Source organism: Ursus arctos, unplaced genomic scaffold (genome assembly GCF_023065955.2).
Source record: "Ursus arctos isolate Adak ecotype North America unplaced genomic scaffold, UrsArc2.0 scaffold_3, whole genome shotgun sequence".
In the NCBI taxonomy this organism is placed as follows: Eukaryota; Metazoa; Chordata; class Mammalia; order Carnivora; family Ursidae; genus Ursus; species Ursus arctos.
This window is the reverse complement of record NW_026622985.1, coordinates 91,049,991-91,070,364: the sequence shown is the minus strand read 5'-3', so window position 1 is coordinate 91,070,364 and position 20,374 is coordinate 91,049,991. Positions and strand designations below refer to the sequence as shown.

Here is a 20,374-nt window from a genome sequence, read left to right as displayed (position 1 = left end):
CTTGGGCTGTGAAGGAAACTTGAGATATAGGGAGAGAAAGATCAAGTGGCAAATTCCAGCTCCCACTTTCGAATGCAGAAATTGCTCCCATTTCCTCCCTCAACACAATTTTCCACCGACCATAATAAAATCCAATGTCCACTACCACCACCCACCTCAGTGCTTATAGGTGCATGAGTCAGTTTGAAAGGAAATGTTGTAAAATGCTAATACTGTAAAAAATAGGTGACGGCTTTGGTTTCCTTCTTTCTGCTTGTATGTATTTAAATTTTTTTCTAGGGGCATCTGGCTGGCTCAGTGGATAGAGCATGCAACTCTTAATCTCGGGGCCCTGAGTTCAAGCCCCAGTGGAGCCTACTTAAAAATAAATATTTTTTCCCCTAGGGGGCGCCTGGGTGGCACAGTGGTTGGGCATCTGCCTTCGGCTCAGGGCGTGATCCCGGTGTCATGGGATCGAGCCCCACATCAGGCTCTTCTGCTATGAGCCTGCTTCTTCCTCTCCCACTCCCCCTGCTTGTGTTCCCTCTCTCACTGGCTGTCTCTATCTCTGTCGAATAAATAAATAAAATCTTTAAAAAAAAAATAAATAAATATTTTTTCCCCTAAAACAAGTACCTATTGCTTGAGAAAAACACGTACACACCACCCAGCATTCAAAATTTCCTGTCTCTTTTGGACTTTACTACCTGGGTGGGTCCACTGCCCATTGGCAGGACAATCATGATTGATTTGGTGAATGAACAGCCCTGAAGTGAACACCCACCCTCCCCACCACCCAGGAAAGTAAAGTCTTGTCCCCTTAGGCTTATCACCATGAAAACACCTAAACCAAACAATGACCTGAACATACACGCAAAGATTACACACCCATTCTTTTTTTTTTTTTCACACGCCCATTCTTAAGCACAAAGAACAAAGCGCTGGAACTCCTAAGTTTAGAACAATGTTCTCTTCTTTTTTTTTTTTTAATTATATTGTGGCAAGAACACTTAACATGAAATCTATCCTCTTAGAACAATGTTCTTGTTATCTCATTTTACCCAGAAGGAGCTGATCAATCTCAAGAGCAAAAGGAGTAGGGGGTCTGAGCGTATTTCAACAGGGTTTAGTGTCACGCATATCTTACATAATAACAATCAGAAAAACAACCCACCGTACGTTTAAGGTAGCATCACAGGATAAGGAAAAGAATGCTAGAAGAAAGATGGAGAACGTGAATTTTGGTCGCCGCTGAGCCACTATGCCGTAGGATTGTGAAGATCGGAGAGACGAATCTTCCGTGTCCGTGAATCGCTCGCGGCAGACTTGATGTCTAAGGTCGTGTGCAGTTCCAACACTCAGGGACCGGTGCTTAATGCCCTGTCTATCCTCTGCTCTTCCACCGGCAGGAAGACGCCTCTGTGGTCCTCTCTGGACCTGGCTGCCTTGCTTACAGAAGACAGCAGACTGAGAAGGGCAGCGTCCCGCCCGTAGCTACGCCGACCCGTTATGTGGTAAACCCACCATTGAGAATCAGGACCAGTTGCAGGAAAGAAGAAAAGAAGAAAAGGCAGTTAGGCTTTGCAGCAAAAACCAGATCCTTGTCCAAGAAAGCATTTGCAAGACGGATCCATGCTGAGATCTCAGGACATCCCGAAACTTAAGGAAGGCAGGGGGTTGGGAACCCAGAATGGGGGTATATTCAGGAATCCCAAAGGGGGGGGGCGGTCAACTGTCAGCTGGTGACAGAGAAGTCTGGCAGAGCCTCAGCCACCAGGCTGTGATTCCCAGGCACGATCGGGGCTGGGTGTGTTGTAAGCGCAGGTGGGGTCTCTCCTGGGGGAGCTGGGCATACTGGTGGAGGCTGAAGGGTGCCAGCAAGGGGGTGAGAGGGCTCCAGAGGCATAATGCGATGTGGCTGCCCCCTCCCCTGAGTTAGCAAATACTGGCCAGGAAGCTATCAGTGGTACTCAGGACCCAGCCTTCCGGTTCCCGGTTCTCCCTGACCCCCCCAGAGGGAGGAGTATGACATGGGCAGGTAGGCTGGAAGAAGCAACTGCCTGGCGTCACCTATTGGATTCCTTCCCTTCTCCATCAGTGGCTCTGGGATATGTGAGTGCCGAGAGTTTGCTTGACCTCTGAAGATCCCATCTGGTCTGGCTCTCTTGCTATGGATGAACTCCATTTTTTTTATTGTTTACCAGGCCTCTGGCTCATAGTTGCCCAAACTTCAGACCTGCTCCCTAGGTCCTGGCACCCTGCCTGGTCTGCTGCAGGCTGTGACCTGGACATGATGAAGATAGTATCCCCGAAACCCTGAACATACTTGGGGCCTGCCATGGGAGCAGCGGTGAAGCACTGACATCGTTCTGGGCCCTCTGGACCAAAGCCTCCCCTTCTCTGAGGGAGGTAGGATCCAGTTGGCTTAGAACCACCGGCCTTTCTCATCGGAATGTTTGGAGGGAAACCCCAAATCTTAAGTGATTCTCTTTCAGCCTTTCCCACAGAGCCGCTTCTCAAGGAGAAGACAGGACAACCGCATCCCCTTGAGAAGCTAGAGACTCTGTCAGAGTCGCCAGGGGAACATGTGCTTGGGTACTCTCCTCTGCTGAGTGAAATCACAGGATCCTGTAAAATGTGGGTTCAGTGACGGTGAGCTGCCCACGCAGGGGACTTCGCCTCACACGTGGAGGAGCGTCTCCGGGCGGGCGCTGCCCCAGACAGCGAGCTCGCCACCCCTGCCCGCGCTGCCCAGCTCCCTTATCTCAGTACACGTTGCACTGAGCTCACCTTACTTGGATCCCTACTGTTCTGTAATGTTTCCAACTTCATCTAAAAGTCAAGCCAGCAATGACCTATGCCAGTCTAAAAGGTTTTATCTTCCTCAACGTCCCTCAGGTCGGAGATGGTTAAGTGAGGCCTTCCTGGCCCCACCAGCAACACTGAAACCAGAGAACTTTGGTTACGAATGTGTCGTCCTATATAACCAGCTGCCCTGAGCCGTCCCGTCTTCCTCAGCAAACTTGCTCTGCCCAGGAAACACCCCGACCTGGCACAATGGCCAGGAACCTCACCTACTACGGATGCCTCTGGGAATCCCGCTGAAGGTGGGGGTGGGGTGGGGAAGAGAACTCCACAGACCACCGCAGATTCCGTGGCCACTTCCTACTCTGTGGGAAGCCCATTTGCACACCACCGACACCCTCGCATCTGTGGCTGAGCTCTGAGTCTGCTCCTCTGTGTCAGCAACTTCGACCCCAAGCTCCCTTCTTTGTCCTCTTGTTCCCAGAGGATTAAGTAAACGACTCCCATTTGAAAGAATCCCGGCCTCCATCAGTGCTGTTCTTCCAGGGCCCATGCTATTCCAGGTACGCTGCCACCAGATAACTTCCTGCAGCCCTTTCCCCCAGTTCTCCAGTAGCCGCAAGCCCACTTCTGGTGCCTTCAGCGAACAAGGCCTCCTGTGAGCCAGTAAGAGCTGCCCCAAGGCTGACTAAACGTGGGGGTGGGCTGAATCACAAACATCACGGTGAGATAGAGACGCTGATACAAAACACGGACACTGATAAGTGGGAACCGACACTCCGGTCATCTGTGCCTCGTGACAGCACCAGAGACCCAGAGCAGCGGCTGCAAGTGTCCCTTTCCATGTCAAAATTTAGGAGTGTGGCTAGATCTGTTCCTCTCTTCAGCCCCACCTTCATAAAAGAAAGACAAGAGTGAAAGAACGTGTATCAAATAAAACCCTGAACCACGTAGCTCCAATTATTTAAACACCAGATGAACAAACACATAGAGCTTTTTCCTGCAGCATCCAGGATGAATTTTCTACTTGAGGGGCTGAGTTTATGCTCCAGCTCCTTCTCTTTCCAGCTGGGTAATTTTGGGGAAAAGATAAGTAATGGGCCTCTAAGCTCGGATTTCTCAACTGAAACACAAAGACAATGATTTCCCTCTGGATTGTTGTAGGAAGACACTGAAAACTCTTTGTCAACTGCCAAGTGATATTTGCATATTACTTATTATCATTTTATTCTCTCTCCCCCATTCCCAGATTTAGTAGATGACCCCGCTTCCTACTTCTCCGGGAAAACAGACACCATCAGACTGGAATCCCTCATCTTCCCAACACCAAACGTGCAACCGACTGGCATCTGCTCCAACTTTCCATCTGCTGGAAGAGCTGGGTCCCTCCATCTGAGCCCAGCCCCCCTCCCTGAGCCTCAGGGTGCATCCCTGGTGGCCGCCTTAGGAATTCACGCCTCTCTTGCATCAAGAATCTTCCTCTCCTGTACTTTGAACTTCCCCATTTCAGTTGGATCTTTTCATCTGCCCTTAACCTTGATCTAGTGTCTCCCATTAAAACAAAAGAAACTCTTTATTAAGCTGCTGTCTTTTTAGAGTTTCCTCTGGATTTGTTGGGGGCGGGCCTGAAGCTTGGGTGTGACTTTTAGTCCTGCAGATAAAAGGGACACATCTTTGTTCTTGAGAACCAAGGCTTCAAAATGGGATGGCAAGTGTCTTGCCTGGTCATTTAAGTTGGTACTATTAACAGGGTTATTAAGCTCCTGCAGAATTAGAGACTACCCCACACCACCGCCAACACCAAAAATACATTTAGAAGCCAGGGATTCTTTTTTTTTTTTTTTTAAGATTTTTTTATTATTTTTACACAATCTCTACACCCAAAGTGGGACTTGAACTTACAACTCCAAGATCAAGAGTCGCATGCTCCGCTGACTGATACAGCCAGGCGTCCCTGAGGCCAGGGATTCTTAAATGTTTTTCTGCCCTGGACTCGTTGGCAATCTGGAAAATCCCTGGCTTCCCTGTCAGAATAATACTAAATACTAAATAAGAAATAATAATACAAAAAGGGAACGACTAATATAAAAAACCAGTTATTATAAAATTGTGATATAGTAATATTCTGCTTCTTTATCAAGGCATTAAATGAGAACTTGTACAAGCAGGTTCAGTACCACTCTAAGTTCAGAGCAGTGATGAACATAAAGGATAGCGTAAGAAATCTGCAACAACTGTATAATAGAAACATCTACGATGTTTATGGGCAGTAAAGACACAGAACGACAGCTCTAATACCATCGTGCTTTGCTGCCTGTACTCATACCTGAAGGAAACGGAGAATTTCAGTTACAAGTCAGCGAACACAAAGATGTAAGTTCTTCCAACCAAGGTTAGGGACTCTGGATTCTGCCCATGGATCCTGGGACAACAGTTCCTGTTTTAGGGGCATCTGGTTGGCTCAGTCGGTTAAGCATCTGGCTTCGGCTCAGGTCATGATCTCAGGGTCCTGGGATGGAGCCCCACATTGGGCTCTCCGCTCAGCCGGAAGCCTGCTTCTCCCTCTCCCTCTGCTTCTCCCCCTGCTTATGCTCTCTCTGTCTCTCTTTCTGTCAAATAAATAAATAAAATCTTTTTTTTTTTAAAAAAGTTCCTGTTTCATTTTATTTAAGATGTATTTATTTGTTTGAGAGAGAGAAAGATCGAGCAAGCCGGGGGAGCAGCAGAGGGAGAGGGAGAGAGAGAATCTGGAGCAGACTCCTCATTGAGTGTGGAGCTTGACCCTGGCCTCGATTTCAAGACCCGAGCCAAAACCAAGAGTCAGATGCTTAACCCACGGCACCACACAGTCACCCCAAGAGTCCCTGTTTTAGAGGTCCCATTTTTTTCTCTCTTATTTCACAGTAGGCTCCATGTCCAGTGTGGAGTCCAACGTGGGGCTTGAACTCACAACCCTGAGATCAAGACCTGGGCTGAAGAGTCAGACACTTAACCAACTCGGCCACCCAGGCACCCCTAGACGGTACTGTTTCTGAGCTTGGTTCTGTTCTTTCTGTCCAAGAGCTATCCATAGGAGATTACGGCCATGAAACAGCAACCCCAGAGAAGGGGGAAACACCATTTCACCCCGTCGTGTTCCAAAGGGGACCAGTTAGGGAGTACCAATGCCGTACTGGGGCATTCAGCCAAAGTCCTCTATTTTTAGAGTTTGGAAATAGACTCATTAATACTGCGATTTCATTGAGGGCCAAACTTAACTGATGAGTGAGCCTGGACATCTGTAAAACATAGGTTTTCCTCAGGGAATCCCATACATTACTTGGGATGGAAAGCCTGACAAAAGGCAGGAGAATGTGTGTATGTGATTTTTAAGCAAACATAGATATACTCTAATTCTTATATCACAGCCTGCTTCTTTATAATGTCACAATGTATCATGAATAATTTGTCAACAAACTCAATTATAAAATAGTATCAGTAGCTACACAGTATTCTCTCATAAGCATATACCATAATTTATTTAATTAATCCCCAGGTTTGAGCATGTGGGTTCTGTACAATCTTTCATTATTATGTAAATAGTGTTCTGATGGGTGCTGTAGATTAAATCTTTGTCCACATTCTATTTTTATTTCCTTAGAATATTTCTATAAATGGAATAGCTGTGTCACAATTTAGTCATGTCGCAACAACAGCAATGCATATTTTAAAGATTTTTTGATCAGTACTGTCAAATCGTCCTCCAGAAAGGTTGTTCCTGTCCAGATCAGAACTGGAATCTTTGACCCTGGCTCAGAAGATGCCAAAGAGACTGGGAAAGAATGTCTCTCAATGGTGAGAGGTAAGAGGATCCCATACTAGAACCAGAAAGAAAGCAGGCCAGCGCTGGGCCTCTGACATTCTGCTTTTCTCTGGTGCTAGAAATACCTTCGAGACAGAATGGGAACCAGGACTGGATCTTTAAGACCTGGGGTCCCTTGTGTTGACTGGATTTCAATCATTTGATAAACCCAGCCCTGTATAGCTGTGCTAAGGGGAACAAGGAACGGGGTTTGCATCCATGTTTGGACCAGACTAATCGTGGGAATACTGGAATCAGAGAGCTCCCCAAAGGGAAAGCAGTTTCAAGTGGGAAGGTGTGAGCAGAGCTGGCCACTTGGTCTGTTACTTCCCGACCTGGATATTCCCATCAGTGCTTTCTCTCCACAAGACACAGAGGTTGGGTGGCACTGCCATAGTATCGGAAGCTGTTTTTTCTTCCTCTTCTCCTTACCTTCTTCTCCTTCCTCTCCTTCTCCTCCTCCTCCTCCTCCTCTTTCTGCTTCTCCTCCTTCTTCTTTCTCCCCCATCTTTTCATGCTCTTTCCTTTACGGCTAGACAATATATTTCAGGAGGGCAGAAACCATATGACACTTCTTTTGCATAACCAACAATAGTAGATATGGGGGAAAATACTTGCTAATTCTTCTCACTGTCAAAATAAGGTATCAGATCTTGCCACAAATTATACTGGATGATTAAAATCTCAGCAGACCTACTGACTACTCCCTCTTCTCTCTCATGGTTTTATAGGAGCAGATTGAATTTATTTCGTCATGCACAGAGACCAAAGATCAGTTCTCTCTCCATAATTCCATCTCCCAGATCTGCAGTTAGATTATTAGCATCTTCTCTCCCATCTTTCCCCTGGGATCCCACAGAATGTAGTGGTCTAAAGGGTTAAAAGGTGCATCTATGAGACTTGGTCTTTTGTCCTGTTATACACCCACACCCCCCGGGGACGCCTAGCCAGGTGCCCTGCTCCCTGCCCAACCTCAGGAGGGAAAAGAAACCAGGTGGGGAACAAACATACCCTGGATTAGCATTTGCTGTCATTGGTACTGACACGGTCTGCTCTTTCACACCTTGCGTTTGCAGGTGTTGCTTAGTCAAGAGGCTCCGTGCCCTTTCTTGTGTCTTTTCTGGATTTCACTTCTTGTCTGCTGTAACGATAATGTTCACTTGACCCCTGCCACGTAGATCACTCTCTCTCTCAATCTCTTACCCACCAGCCCCTTGGTACCAATCTGACCCCTTCTGGCCATCCAGGAGGCAACCCTCCTCTCTCTCGACTGCTTCCTGACATTCATGGTGTCATTTGTCGGAGAAGACCAAGGCTCAGAAAGTTAAATTGGATTTAAAACTGTGCCTTCTAGTCAGTCTCGATTTTTATTTCATTCTAGCTGGGACTGAATTATCTCATTCTCCTCCCCCATCCCCAATCAGGCCTGGAGGCGATGTGCACCAACCCCATACCCATCCCCGAGTTTCTAGCGAGCGCCCGGCACAGGGAAGCTTAGTACACGATCCACTCGCAAAGACTTCGCGATCTGTTTGGGTGGACAAAACGCGCACAGGAAACGCAGAGCAACTGAAGCTGTATCCAATCACGCTCGCGTTTGTGTCCCAGATGCGGCCCCAGGAAGAAAACAAGTGTTTGCGGAATTTGGCGGCCAAGGCCCTTCATCCAAGCTTTATTACACGTCCCCCCACCCCCGCATCCCGCGCCTTTCTCCCCGGGCATCCCCAACGCCGGCCCTCGAAATCCATCCACCAGAACCAGAGGGCGGGCGCTGGGTTCTTTCCCCGGCTCCGGGGACCCAAGGGGGACGTTCTCCGGGTCTCCAGCACCCCCCGGGCACCATCCGGGCCGTCACCTGCGAGGAGCCCCCGCGCGGGCCAGGGGCAGGGCGGGTGGAGGGGAGCGCCGCGAGGTGCGCGGGGAACGCGGCGGCTGGGTCGAGGGCAGGGGCGGGGAGGCGTCGCGCGTAGCCAATCCCCGGGCCGCCCCCTCCCCGCCGCCGCCAGCCGAGCCGGGGCGGGGGAGCCAGGCGGCGGCGGCGGCGGCGGCGGCGACAGAGGCTGCCGCGGGGAGGGATGGAGAGGGGAGGGGGGAGCGGAGCCGAGCGGAGACAGCCGCGGCGCTGCAGAGCGGCTGGGGCGGCGGCGCGGCTCCCGGTGCTGCCCCCGGCGCCCGCCCCGCGGCAGTGAGCGCCCGGCCCCGGAGGCGCCGGAGCCATGGGCTGCATCGGCTCCCGGACCGTGGGTGGGTACCGCGGCGGGGCGGGGGCGGGCGGAGGCAGGCTCGGCCAGCGCCGCTCCCCGGCCCCCTCCCCCACCGCCCCCCGGCGCCCCCCGCCCCGCCCCGCCCGGCCTGGCTCCCGCACTTTCCCCGCGCTCAGCTCTCCTCCGCGCTCGCCCCTCGCGCCTCCGGGGCCGGACGCCCTCCTGGCTCCTCCGCTCCCTCGTCTCCCTCCAGCCTCCTTCCGCCTCCCTCCCCCCGGCGCGGTCCCTCTCCATCATCTCTCCACCAGCCTCCTCTCCCTACTCTCGCGTCCCCGCGCCCGCCACCTCCAGGCCATCCGCCTCGACCCTGCCTTCCCCAGAGCCTTTCTTCCCCCTCCATTTCTGGGGCAGCCCCCTTCCAAGGACCCCTGGCCTCCGCCTTGAGCTCCCCCCCCCCCCCCGCCTCCCTCTGGCTTGGGTGTTTTGCTCCCACCTCCTTCCCTCTCTCTTGTTGCCTTTTTCTGTCGTTCCTGCCTCCCCCGATTCGCTTTGTTCACGTGCATCTTCCCTCCGGGGCGGGGGCGGAGGCGGGATGCGCTTGGTGCCTCGGGGAGGGGAACTGGGTCCACGCCCGGAGAAAATGGGGCCGGGCTGGGCTGGACAGAAGGGAAGGGCCGGGGGGGCGCGGGGAGAAGGCGGGGGATTTAGAGGGATGGACAGGGGTCGGGAGCCCGCTCCCAGAAGGGTGGGGCCGGCCGGCCCGAGGAACCGGGACCTGCACCTGTCGGCGGGGGCTGGCGGGGCGGGGCCGCCTCTTTATTTACCTTGGACTGGGGGCGGGCACAGGCTCCTCCTAAGTCGTCTCTCCCCTCAGCCTTTGCCTTGCTTCCACCCCCTTATCCCCCGCCCCACGCACCCACTCCACGCTCACAGCTCCAAGAATTAGTCCAACCCTCTCCCAAACCCCCCAATTTTTCCTATTCCAACTCCCAATTTCTCCCGCCTACACGACCCAGTGACCTCAGGCTGAGAGAATAATTCGTATTATTATTACAAACAAACTCACTCTCCGGAAGCCTGATTTCTCTGAGACCCGATTTATTTCCATGGATACCCCCCTCCTCTGCTTTCACCTCTTCCTGGGGTTCTCTCTCTCCCCCTCCCTGCCCCCCAGGACTCTGACTCAGCTCTCCCTCCTCTACAAAGGCCACCCCCCCTCCCCTCTCTCCTGCTCTGCCCTCCTCATCCCTCCTCTCTTCTATCTGTGCCCTTCCTGCTCTCTATGCCCAGGGGTCCATATTTCCTCTTCCCTGCCAGCCACAGCCCCTGGTCTGACCCATCTCATCACTCCCCTGTAGCCCCAAGGGAGAGGGACTCACTTAGGAGGGGTCCTACCTCCTTCCCACCCATTAACCACAATCCCTTTTGCACTAGCTGTGTGGATGCCTGCTGAATGCCTCCTCATGCTCGAGACCCCGTTCACCTCACCCCTTCCCAAGAGTGGACCCCTAACCCTAAATTCAGAATCATAAAACTCCATGTGGAGGGAGGACCTATAAGGTCAGATGGTTCCACAGCCATTTGATGCTTGAGTCCCTTTCCAACTGCCCAAGGGGTTCTTCCCCAGCCTCCCAGGAGGGGAGGCACCACCCTGCCCTCTTGCCAGCATCTGCCTTGGCCACAAGATCCGGCCTCACCTGAACAATTCCCATCCTCCTCTGCCCTCCAGTCCCCCAGTCCCTCAAACCCTGTCCACCCCTCCCATTGTCTTTTGTCTTCTCCTTGACTTGAATGCCTATACTTTTAGTTCCTATTTTTAAAAGTCCCCTTCTCTTCTTCCCCTGTGCCCCTTTGCTCCTCTTCCATCCATCGCTTGTCTCCCAACAGTCAGGGAAAATGATCACATCTCAGTCTTTGCTTTCTCTCCCTTCACCATTTCTGGGTGAACACACCCAACTCCTGCTTCTATCCCCGCCAAATCTCCTTCGCGTCAGACAGATTCACCAAGTCTAAGATACAAACCATAAAGCCCACATATAGAGAAGCTTACCCCTAAAGAAGTTTTGCCCTTATTTGTGGAAACAGAATGGATGAAAGACACGGCTCCCGTAAACTCCCATGTAGAAACCTCAGAGATTCCTCAGGAGAATAAAGTACTGTTTTCCTGGTAAAACCCAACCACTGACCCCTCCATTTAAACAACAACAAATAAGGCCATATAACACTTTCTCTGAATGTGCTATTCTTGGGTGAGCTCAAAGGGCATATTCTGGCTCAGCATTATGGTTTGTCCTACCAAAAATTGGGGGAGAGTAGGGACTGGAAAGGGAATGTGCTATCAGAGGGAGTGGGAGCTGGAGGGAAAGGAAGGGAAGGGTCTGGAGGGGCTGCCCCTGTGTGACCTCAGCACTCTGCGACCCTGGAGGGGGCTTTTGGGGGGTGGCAGGTGAGGTTGAAGGTGGAGCAACTAATGAGCCTGTGGCCACTTCAGGGAATGAGGTGATTGCAGTGGACTGGAAGGGCCTGAAGGATGTGGACCAGATCCACATGGACAGCACCAGCTCGCTGCACGGAAGCGGTCTCCACCGGCCGTCCACCGAGGTGAGGCCCTGTGCCCAGCTGCCCCCCCACCGCCGGCCAAAGGAGTTTGATTTATTACTTATTTATTTTATTTCTTTTTTAAATATGTTTTGACCTGGAGTACCACAATCCTTAATTTTTTTTTTTTAAGATTTTTTTATTTATTTGAGAGAGAGTGTGAGCACACAGGCGGGGGCGGGGAGTGGCAGAGGGAGAGGGAGAAGCAGACACCCCAATGAGCAGGGAGCCCAATGCAGGGCTGGATCCCAGGACCCTGCCTGAGGCAGAGGCTTCACCGACTAAGCTACCCAGGCACCCCAGGTACCCCTAACCAAAGGACTTTTAAAAGACCCCGGGAACCCTCATGAACCAAGCCTCCCAGCTGCCTAATCCTTGAATGATCTTCCTAAATTCCAAGAGAACAGCCCAAACACTCCTTCAGACTGGCACTTTTACGGAACATTTCTCCTACTTTCCTCAAAACACAGGCCAAATGTTCCACACTGAGCTCCTAATCCCCCTAAATTAAGCTGGGGAAAAACTTCTCTGCTTCAGCACTCCTGGAAGTCCCTGGGATGGGGGAGGGGCGGGGGCTACTTGCACTGCTGGGTGTGCCTGGGATCCCCACTCCCTTTGTTCCCTCCTCACAGCAAACCCGGACCGATTTCTCCTGGGATGGCATCAATGTGAGTGCAGCTCCCCCCAGCCCTCCCCAGCGCAGCCTAGTTCCTCTCCCTTCTCTTCGCTCCCCAATGCCAGCAGGCACCCTGAGCCCTCACATTCCCTACCGAGCCCCCATCTTTTCAAGGGCAGTTGTGGGATAAGCGTCCTTGGGACTCCTTGACATAACGGTTCCCTTTCACCTGCCCAAGCTCAGACCCTTCCTCCTGGAAACCCTGAACTCATCTCTGCCCCTCCACCCACATTCTCTCTCCCAGCTCTCCATGGAGGACACCACTTCCATTCTTCCGAAGCTTAAGCGAAACTCTAATGCCTATGGCATTGGGGCCCTGGCCAAGTCATCCTTCTCAGGTGAGACTCCCGACTTGGTGATGCATCCAGACAGGAGAATACCTATGCACTCCTGGTCTCGGTCTCCTTGCTCCTGGAGGCCTAAAGAAGACCCCTACCCCTGACCTATTTGACCTTTAGGTCAAGCCCTCCTGTCCAGGCTGGCCCTCATAGGGAGCCCCGCCCCCACTGGATGGAGTCCCATGGGACTTGGGTGGGGACATGGGGTGGATCTTGCATGGGTATTGTGTGCTCTTCCGGAGGATGTGGAGAATGTCTGGCCCCTCAGGGATTTCTCGTAGCATGAAGGACCATGTGACGAAGCCCACAGCCATGGGGCAAGGCCGGGTGGCCCACATGATTGAGTGGCAGGGCTGGGGGAAGACACCAGCCATTCAGCCGCAACACAGCCACGAGGCGGTGCGCAGGGACACCGATGCCTACTCAGACCTCAGTGATGGCGAGAAGGAGGCACGTTTCCTAGCAGGTACTTATTCCGGGGACCCTCAAGAGACACGTTTTCGGGATGCCCTGAGACTGACCTTCCAGCCTGATCCCGGATGGCAGGATCGGCTCTATCCATATGATGACCATAGGACATAAATTTCCAATCAGCTCTGATTTCAAGTACTTTGATTGATTCGGGTAAGTGCCCTCAAACTTACTTTTATTATCATCTCAGAAACTAAAGCGAATTACATGGGACTGTGGGTCCACCTGTTCCAAATGCCTTCCCTCCTACATGGCAGCACTATCAGTATAGGACAAAAAGGCAGGGGCCTTCAACTCTGAAGGGCTCTCCTTCCACTCATGTCTCTTGAGGAAAAAGAAGAAAAGGCGGTGGGAAATCCCTTCTAGACTTTGCCCCTCAGCACATTGCAGTAGTGGATTCACTTACTTGGCTCATTGCTTATGACAGCCACTAGAAGATCAAGGGACCTGGGTGAGGAGAGGGTGGTACACAGAAGAGGTTTCGGTCCAGGACAGTGGAATCCCTACGAGACAGGCATGTGGCGTGCCTCCAGCGGTGGCCAAGCCCCTGTAGCACATCCCAGTAAGACACCTGGGAAGAATGATAGATCTGGAAGAGAAGGGAGGTATCTCTGTGTTGGTGGCATGAGGTAGAACTATCAGTGGGGAGGGGGGAGACGTGTATGGGTAGGGGGTAGTTTAGGGCAATTGCCAATGTAAGCTTCAACCTATGGCTCTGACTAGAATGGGGACCCCCAGGTCTACCCAGCCTCCCTAGTCTGTCCTCCCTCCCTTCTCCTTTCAGTCGCTGGAACCTTCCTCTTGATGCCACTGTGGACCTATAAACCCATGGTTCTCCCTTGGGGATTCTCTATTGAAATTGAGCCCTCTCATTTAGCGTTCTCTGTCTTTGATGACCTAGTACTAGCTAACATTCTTAAAACTGTCCACAGAGAAACTTCTGGAAATTCCTCATTTTAATCCCTTTGGATATCGCACCAGAAGACCCCTCAACTCTCTCTGCTAAGAATTCTTAACCTGACCTTCTGGGAAGTCCCACACAGTTTTGCCTTGTGTGGGGGTTAGTCCGTGCTGTCCCATACAGTAGCCACTTGAACTTGAACGTGAAATGTGGTTCCTCTGAATGGAGATGTACCATCTGTGTAAAATACCAACTGGATTTCAAAGATGTGTATGAATAAAATAACATAAAATATCTCATTAATAATTTTTATATGGATTATGTGTTGAAAGATAATCCAAGATCTATATCGGGCTAAATAAGATATATTATAAAAATTAGTTTCACCTGTTTCTCTTACATTTGCTTCAATATGGCTGTGAGAAAATTTTAAATTGCACCAGTGGCTTGCATGGTATTTCTATTGGACAGCGCTGCCCCGATGTCGCCCTACCCCGTGCATGTGTCCAAGTGTTCCCAGGGGTATCTTGTGCTGACTACGTTCCTTCTCGTAGGTGTAATGGAACAGTTTGCCATCTCCGAGGCCACACTCATGGCCTGGTCTTCCATGGATGGGGAGGACATGAGTGTCAACTCCACCCAGGAGCCACTGGGCTGCAACTACAGTGACAACTACCAGGAGCTGATGGAGAGTCAAGGTGAGGGATGATTCCTCTGAGGCCTGAGAGGCCTCCCCAGCTTAACTGGGCTACCTCCACTCCTGTGTGTTCTTCTGAGACTCCCGGTCCATCTCGGCTTTCCTTCTCTCCTCCCTGCTCTGCCGCCCTCCCCACTCAGTTCTCTGTGCTATCGCTGCCGCCCTTGATGTTCTGTAGCCCTGCTGACTTCCCTGATTCTCTTTACAGATGCCCTTGCTCAAGCCCCCATGGATGGATGGCCTCACTCCTACGTGTCCCAGGGCATGTACTGCCTGGGGTCGTCGGATGCCTGGGAAGCCAGCGACCAGTCCCTCATTGCCTCTCCGGCCACAGGATCCTATCTTGGCCCTGCATTTGATGACTCACAGCCTAGCTTGCATGAAATGGGGCCTTCCCAGCCTGCCTGTGGATACTCTGCTCAGGAGCCTCCCCCTTTGCTGGGGTCAGACATGGACTGGGCTCCGGGGGTGGGTGGAATGGACCTGGCAAGGGGCCCTGCTGAGGAGGAGAAGAGGCCATTGGCCCCTGAGGAGGAAGAGGATGCAGGATGCCGGGACCTGGAGTCACTTTCCCCACGAGAAGACCCTGAGGTGTCCACGGCTCTCAGCCGCAAGGTGTCTGACGTCACATCCTCAGGTGTGCAATCCTTCGATGAGGAGGAGGGCGAAGCGAACAACTAGCTTCCTCCCACTCCACGCCCAGCCTTCCACTCCCACCTGAGGGGCATGGCTGCGACAATACCCTCCCTTCCCCCAGCAGTACAGCTGAACCCGGGCAGAAGACCATGAGGGACCAAGGAGTTGCCAGTCCTCGCCAGGAAAATGGAGAGCCAGGATGGCATTTTATCCAGGCTTATGCTGTAGAAAGCACAGGTCTGGGAACTGAGGCCCAGACAACCAGATGGCTCTGAACTTTGCTTGGCTGTAGGCTCCTGGGTCTGTGATGATGAAGCTCCAGTGTGGCTCCCGAGGACAGCAGCACAGGGCAGCGTGTGGCCGTCGACTGGACCTCAGTTCTTCACTATCTGCTTCGTCTTCCAGGAGCCTTGACTGTGGCTGTGGGAATGCCTCCTTTCTCCGTGTCACTCCTGCTTTTCCCGACTCTGTTTTCTCTGGCTGTGGCCCCAGCTCATCCCGACTATGAGGAACAGACCTCAGGGGCTATTGGTATGGCTCGATGGGCACAGGGGAAGCCACCTGAAGTCATGTGTCCTTAAAGGGTGGAGAGCCTGCCCTCAGCGAGAAACTGGCTTCTGAGATCAGGAGTCGTGGGGGAGGTGGGTGTGGCAGCTGGGATGCACAGGGACACAAACGTGATTCTTTATATCAGGGCCTGCTCAGAGACCAGAAAGTCACTGATGAGACCAAGAACAAATATGGCCGCCTATGCTGAGATCTTGACTATTCCCTTGTCTGGAGGGAGGATCCAAGGATCTGGGAAAGGGCCCAGCCGGGGCTGGCCGCTCCAGCTCTTGCTTCCCTTTTCTGCCTCCTTCTGTCCCCTGCTCTGGAGCCCTGGCCCTGAGGGGGTGACACAGAACGCAGGTGTCCTGGCCAAATGGGGAAGCATGAGGGCTGTGTCTCCCTCCATCTACCCTCTAATTCTCTGGAGCTGTTTACACTTTTCTCTTTGCCTTTTCTACATTTTTATAACTTCTTGGGGACTCAGGGTTGAGTGGGGTGGAGGGAGGAGTCTGGTGCTGTCAGGCCCCAGCCAGGGTGGGCTGTTTGCTGAGGAGCGGTGTGGGCACTCGGCTCCTTTGCCCCTTCTTCAGCTCCTCCCAGGACTCCGAAGAGGGCTTCACAGGTGTTCTCCCTCCCTCCCCCGGCCTCCTGTGGAGGAAGAGAGGAGAATCAGAGGATTCTTCCTTCCAGGACGGGTTACAGGGAGGCACTCTCACTGCCCGTTTCCAGTGTGGTGGGGACTTCTGCGCAGCACTTCTGTGAGAGATCTGACAGCAGGGGACGGGGGAGAGTGAAGGACGCCACAGCTGTGGAGCTGGCTGGCACACTGCCCCTTCCCACTGCGGGGGCACAGGGAGACTCTGGTAGGAGAGAAGCTGAGAGCTCCATTGTTGCCTTCCCTCCTTCCTCATGCCCGACTAAGGCTCCAGCTCCAAGGCCTTGTGTCCTACCCACACTTCGTCAGGGGTCCTACCACTTTACCCTTTGCTGGGAAGGGAGCACTGTCACCCTCTCCCAGACCCTGGACAGAACTGTCCCCCCACCCCATGCCCCAGACTTCTGTTTCTTTGGAATGAGGAGGTTGAGAGTTGGGGTGTTTCTGTCCATCTGTGACTGCCCCCCCCCCACAACTGAGTTCACACTTTCATTCACATGTGCTCCTGCGATGCAGCTGAGGCCAGGGTCCCGTGTCCTCCAGGGGAGGGGGACAATGGCTTTCCTGGGGTTGGTCCTTGGAGGACTCAGGAGTGGACATGGTGAGCATGGGTAGGCGAAGTCACCTTGTCCACAGCTGTCTCACGGAAGACCTCTCTCGTGTTTGGTGATGTGACCTGACTCAGGAGGCAGCAGGACCTTGCAGCGAGCAGCTCTGGGAGGTGGCCCCGCATGCCCTTGCTGGCTTCTGGTCCTCACGGGAGACTCCTGCCCTCCTGCCGCGGGACCTTGGGGTTTTGCATGCCCACAGTTCCCTCTTGCCACCGGTCCTAGTTTCCTCGCCTCGTGCCATCAGCTGTCTCAGTGCACCATCTTCTTCCTCTTAGTCTCATCCCCTTTGTGCCTACGTTCTGCCCCCAGACCACGGTGGACGTCCAATCCAGCAGGTTCATTCATTATAGTTTGTTCGTTTTTGCTCAGGGTCTGTGGAGTTGGGAAAGGAGGACTAAAGCAGTGTTCTTTCCTCCCTCCCTCCCTTCCCGGAGGAAGCCAAACGGTCCCTGCAACAGTGGCTGAAACTGGGAGGGAATCTAGGAGATTTTACACTTGGAGGGGGCTCGCAGACCAGAGGTCAGGTGAGGGCCTGCATTTTCCACTCTGAAGAGGGAGAAGAGCCAAGGAGCTGGCCTGGGACCCTCTTAGGACTCTTCTGGAGGGAGGAATTGCCTCTCTGGTGCTGGGGGCAGGGTGCATGGGGTTTGCTTCTAGCCTATTCTAGGGGGAGGGGAGGGGCATGTGCAGGAAGAGGCTGTAGGGGGTGGGGTGGGGGAGGGTTGCTTTTCCTTTGGGGTTAAAGGCTGTGCAGCACGTTTTCCAACAGTCCTGGAACAGGGCTGTTTTTATATTCTTGTGAATGAAACTGCTCTTGCTAAATGATTTTCCTTTGGTGGGGGGTGCACTTTCATTTTCAAATCACTTTATTAAAGAAAAATCCAAATCTCCCATTCTTCCCCTTCCACTGCCCCACTTCCTCCCAGGCCTCCCTTCTTATCCTTGTGCTGAGGGGGTGGCTCTTGGCGAATGAGTGTATGACCTTCTCTTTGCCCCCACCTCTACATCCCATACTCTGTCTTCCAGGTCTGGGAAATATCCATTTTTATGGCCAGTCTTAGCATGTTTTCTTAATGTGACATTCCCACCCCAGGCCCAAGAGAGATTCTATGACATATATTACAGAGAGAATTATATATAAATATATATATATAAATATTATAGATTATATACACATGGGCACGGGCTCAAATGCCCACTGCCAGTCCCCCTGCCCAGGCTGCACTCTCTCTTGGCCTGGGTGGGGGGAGGGGACGTCTTGTTGGAGAGGGCTGCAGGCTGTGTTCAATGGCACTAAACAGAATGTGGTGGCACCTCTGACTATGAGTGTCTTCTTTGGGGGGATGATGGAGAGTGGGCACAGGGGAGGGGAAGGAGGAGAATGTCAGAAAGGGGGTACAACTGCAGAACTAGACAGGGACCAAAAGGAGGGAGGAGGGAGGGAAGAAAGCCTTGGTCGTGGAAGTGAGGGCTGCTGGAGGCTCAGAGCACCCAGGACAGCTCCATAGGAAAGACAGGCTAACGACAGGCACCCTATTGCTCATGTGGGGAGGATAAGGCTCTGACTTCCCTGGCGTGGGAAACATCAAAGAGGTCAGCCATGTTGACATTGAACCCCTATCTCCCTACCTCCAGAAGAGGAACACAAAGAACTAGTCTAAGAAAGGCTGGTGTCTGAGTGACCCAGTGACCTGGCTGCCCTGAGCCTTGGTTCTTGGCAGGAGAAGCCACGGCCATAGCAGCTGGAGAGCACAGCGGACCCTGGGGCAGGAGAAATCAGTGAGGACAGTGGGGAGGGGGTTGAAGTTCCCAGGGGGTGAGCTGGAACCTGGAGGGTGAGGAAGCTGGTTGGTGTGAGACAGGATGGATTTGGGCCTGAAGGAGGCGTAAGTGTTCAGCAGCAGGACACCCGCTCCCTGCACAGAGCCCTCTGCTCTTGGGGGATGCTCCTCCTTGATCTATGCCATGCTGCTCACCCTGGGGTGAGGAGGGGGCGATGGGACTGACCGGCCTTTCACTGCCCTAGTGATGGCCCTTGCCTGCTGAAAGGTATTGGGAACCAGGATGGAGTGGGGAGGCTAATCCAGGGAGCAGATGTGAGCAAGCAGGACAACAGGGCGGGGGGCTCTGAGAGAGGGGTATGGATGATTCGCCAGCATACTCTGGGCCATCAGTCTGTGCGGCCATGAGGTGCTCCCCTGTCCTCCACAGGCCCCAGTCATTGCGGGCCCCCCCTGCGGAGCCTGGTGGACATGGGGCAAAGCCAGGGAGGTGTTGGGACAAGACACCAGGGGACTGCAAAGGACTGAGGGGAGGCCAAGAGAGGCAGGGTATTTCCCACCCACGTACCAGGAAGGTCGGGAAGCCCCATGACATAGCAGACCCTTCACTGGGGTTAGAACCCCCTGCCTGCCTGGCCGAGGACTAAACAGCTGACTGAGGCTACTCTCTCTGCCCACATTGTGACCTTCTTCTAAGCCGGTCACTAGCACATTTTAAAACTCCCGGGAGGGGCCAGGACGTTGGTGTGATCTCTCCAACTTCAGGACATACCCCCCCCCACCCCCAACAGATCCAACCTCTGGCCTGGGCCTCTGACAGTCTTTAAGACGAGGTCCTGGAGGTGGTCAAAGGATCAGCTCGTCCTCATCCTCCTCATCAGTGGATCGCAGACTGGGGCCCTGCAGGATGTCAGCCAGCTCCTCCTCCGGCCCCGGACTCTCCACCAGCTCCAGCTCCTCCAGCTCGCCCTCCACCTTGTCTGGAGCCACCGAGAGCGAGAGCGGGGGCTGTGGGGAGGGGGAGGGCACAAGGCTCTCTGGGGAGGCGGGAGCCCCGTCCCCTGACCCAGCAGCCCCAGTTCCATCCTCAGGCAGGCTCCAGGCCTCCGTGGGAGGGGGCAGGCCCCCGGGGTTCTTCCGAGTTGAAGTTGTGCTCCGGAAGCTGGCGAGGGGAGGACGGAGCTGCACCCCAGACTTGGTGTGCCCCTCAATGGCCTTCTGCAGCTGGTGGGGAGAGGGCAAGGGGGTACAAAATTGGGAAGAGAAAGAAGAGGGGATAGCATGAGACAAACAGGCAGGAGAGAGGACAGATCTGTACAAGGAGGAGGAGCAGGAAAGACATGGAGCAGCACGAAAGGGGCATGGTGGGGCGGGGGGGGAGACGCGTCTGTGGATCTGCGAATCCCAAGCTCCTCTGACAAGGCCCCTTCCTGGTGACCCTCAGCCACATCCCATCTCTCCCCTCCTTCCATGGCCCTCCCCAGAGCACACACATGAAACTGTGACTCATGCCCTGAACCCTCATCCCACCCCACCCCCCATGGAAGGTCCCGGGGGCATTCCTCTCCACCTGCCACAGGCTCCCCCCATCCCCTCCAATCTCCACGTGAGACACCATCCCCTCCCCACCCC

General features: G+C 53.4%; 2 protein-coding genes across 5 annotated transcripts in view; one reads left to right on the top strand and one right to left on the bottom strand.

Annotated features, from left to right (window-relative positions):
• The first annotated feature begins 8,789 nt into the window (after nucleotides 1-8,789).
• Nucleotides 8,790-15,198, top strand: FAM131B (family with sequence similarity 131 member B). Its single transcript, XM_026512986.4, has 7 exons — nucleotides 8,790-8,869; nucleotides 11,321-11,430; nucleotides 12,060-12,095; nucleotides 12,348-12,441; nucleotides 12,710-12,907; nucleotides 14,368-14,511; nucleotides 14,719-15,198. Exons 1-7 carry the CDS (start codon nucleotides 8,842-8,844, stop codon nucleotides 15,189-15,191), a joined length of 1,083 nt encoding a protein of 360 aa, XP_026368771.2. The 5' UTR covers nucleotides 8,790-8,841; the 3' UTR covers nucleotides 15,192-15,198.
• Nucleotides 11,546-20,374, bottom strand: part of CLCN1 (chloride voltage-gated channel 1) — a 38,125-nt gene continuing 29,296 nt past the window's right edge. For 2 of the 4 annotated variants that reach the window (XM_044388896.2, XM_026512962.4), the window contains exon 23: nucleotides 17,601-19,966. In XM_044388896.2, coding sequence (XP_044244831.2) covers nucleotides 19,589-19,966 — 378 coding nt within the window. In that variant the 3' untranslated portion in view covers nucleotides 17,601-19,588. Of the gene's footprint in view, nucleotides 13,502-17,251; nucleotides 17,334-17,600; nucleotides 19,967-20,374 lie in introns of those variants that run through there. The other 2 variants (XM_044388894.3, XM_044388889.3) reach the window with 2 other exon arrangements.

What these genes read in the sequence shown, in the direction of transcription:
- FAM131B (XM_026512986.4), top strand. Translation starts at nt 8,842, where the DNA reads ATGGGCTGCATCGGCTCCCGGACCGTGG. An exon ending in TCCACCGGCCGTCCACCGAG is followed by an intron (nt 11,431 to 12,059) that starts GTGAGGCCCTGT and finishes CCCTCCTCACAG; the next exon opens with CAAACCCGGACCGATTTCTC. An exon ending in TCTCCTGGGATGGCATCAAT is followed by an intron (nt 12,096 to 12,347) that starts GTGAGTGCAGCT and finishes TCTCTCTCCCAG; the next exon opens with CTCTCCATGGAGGACACCAC.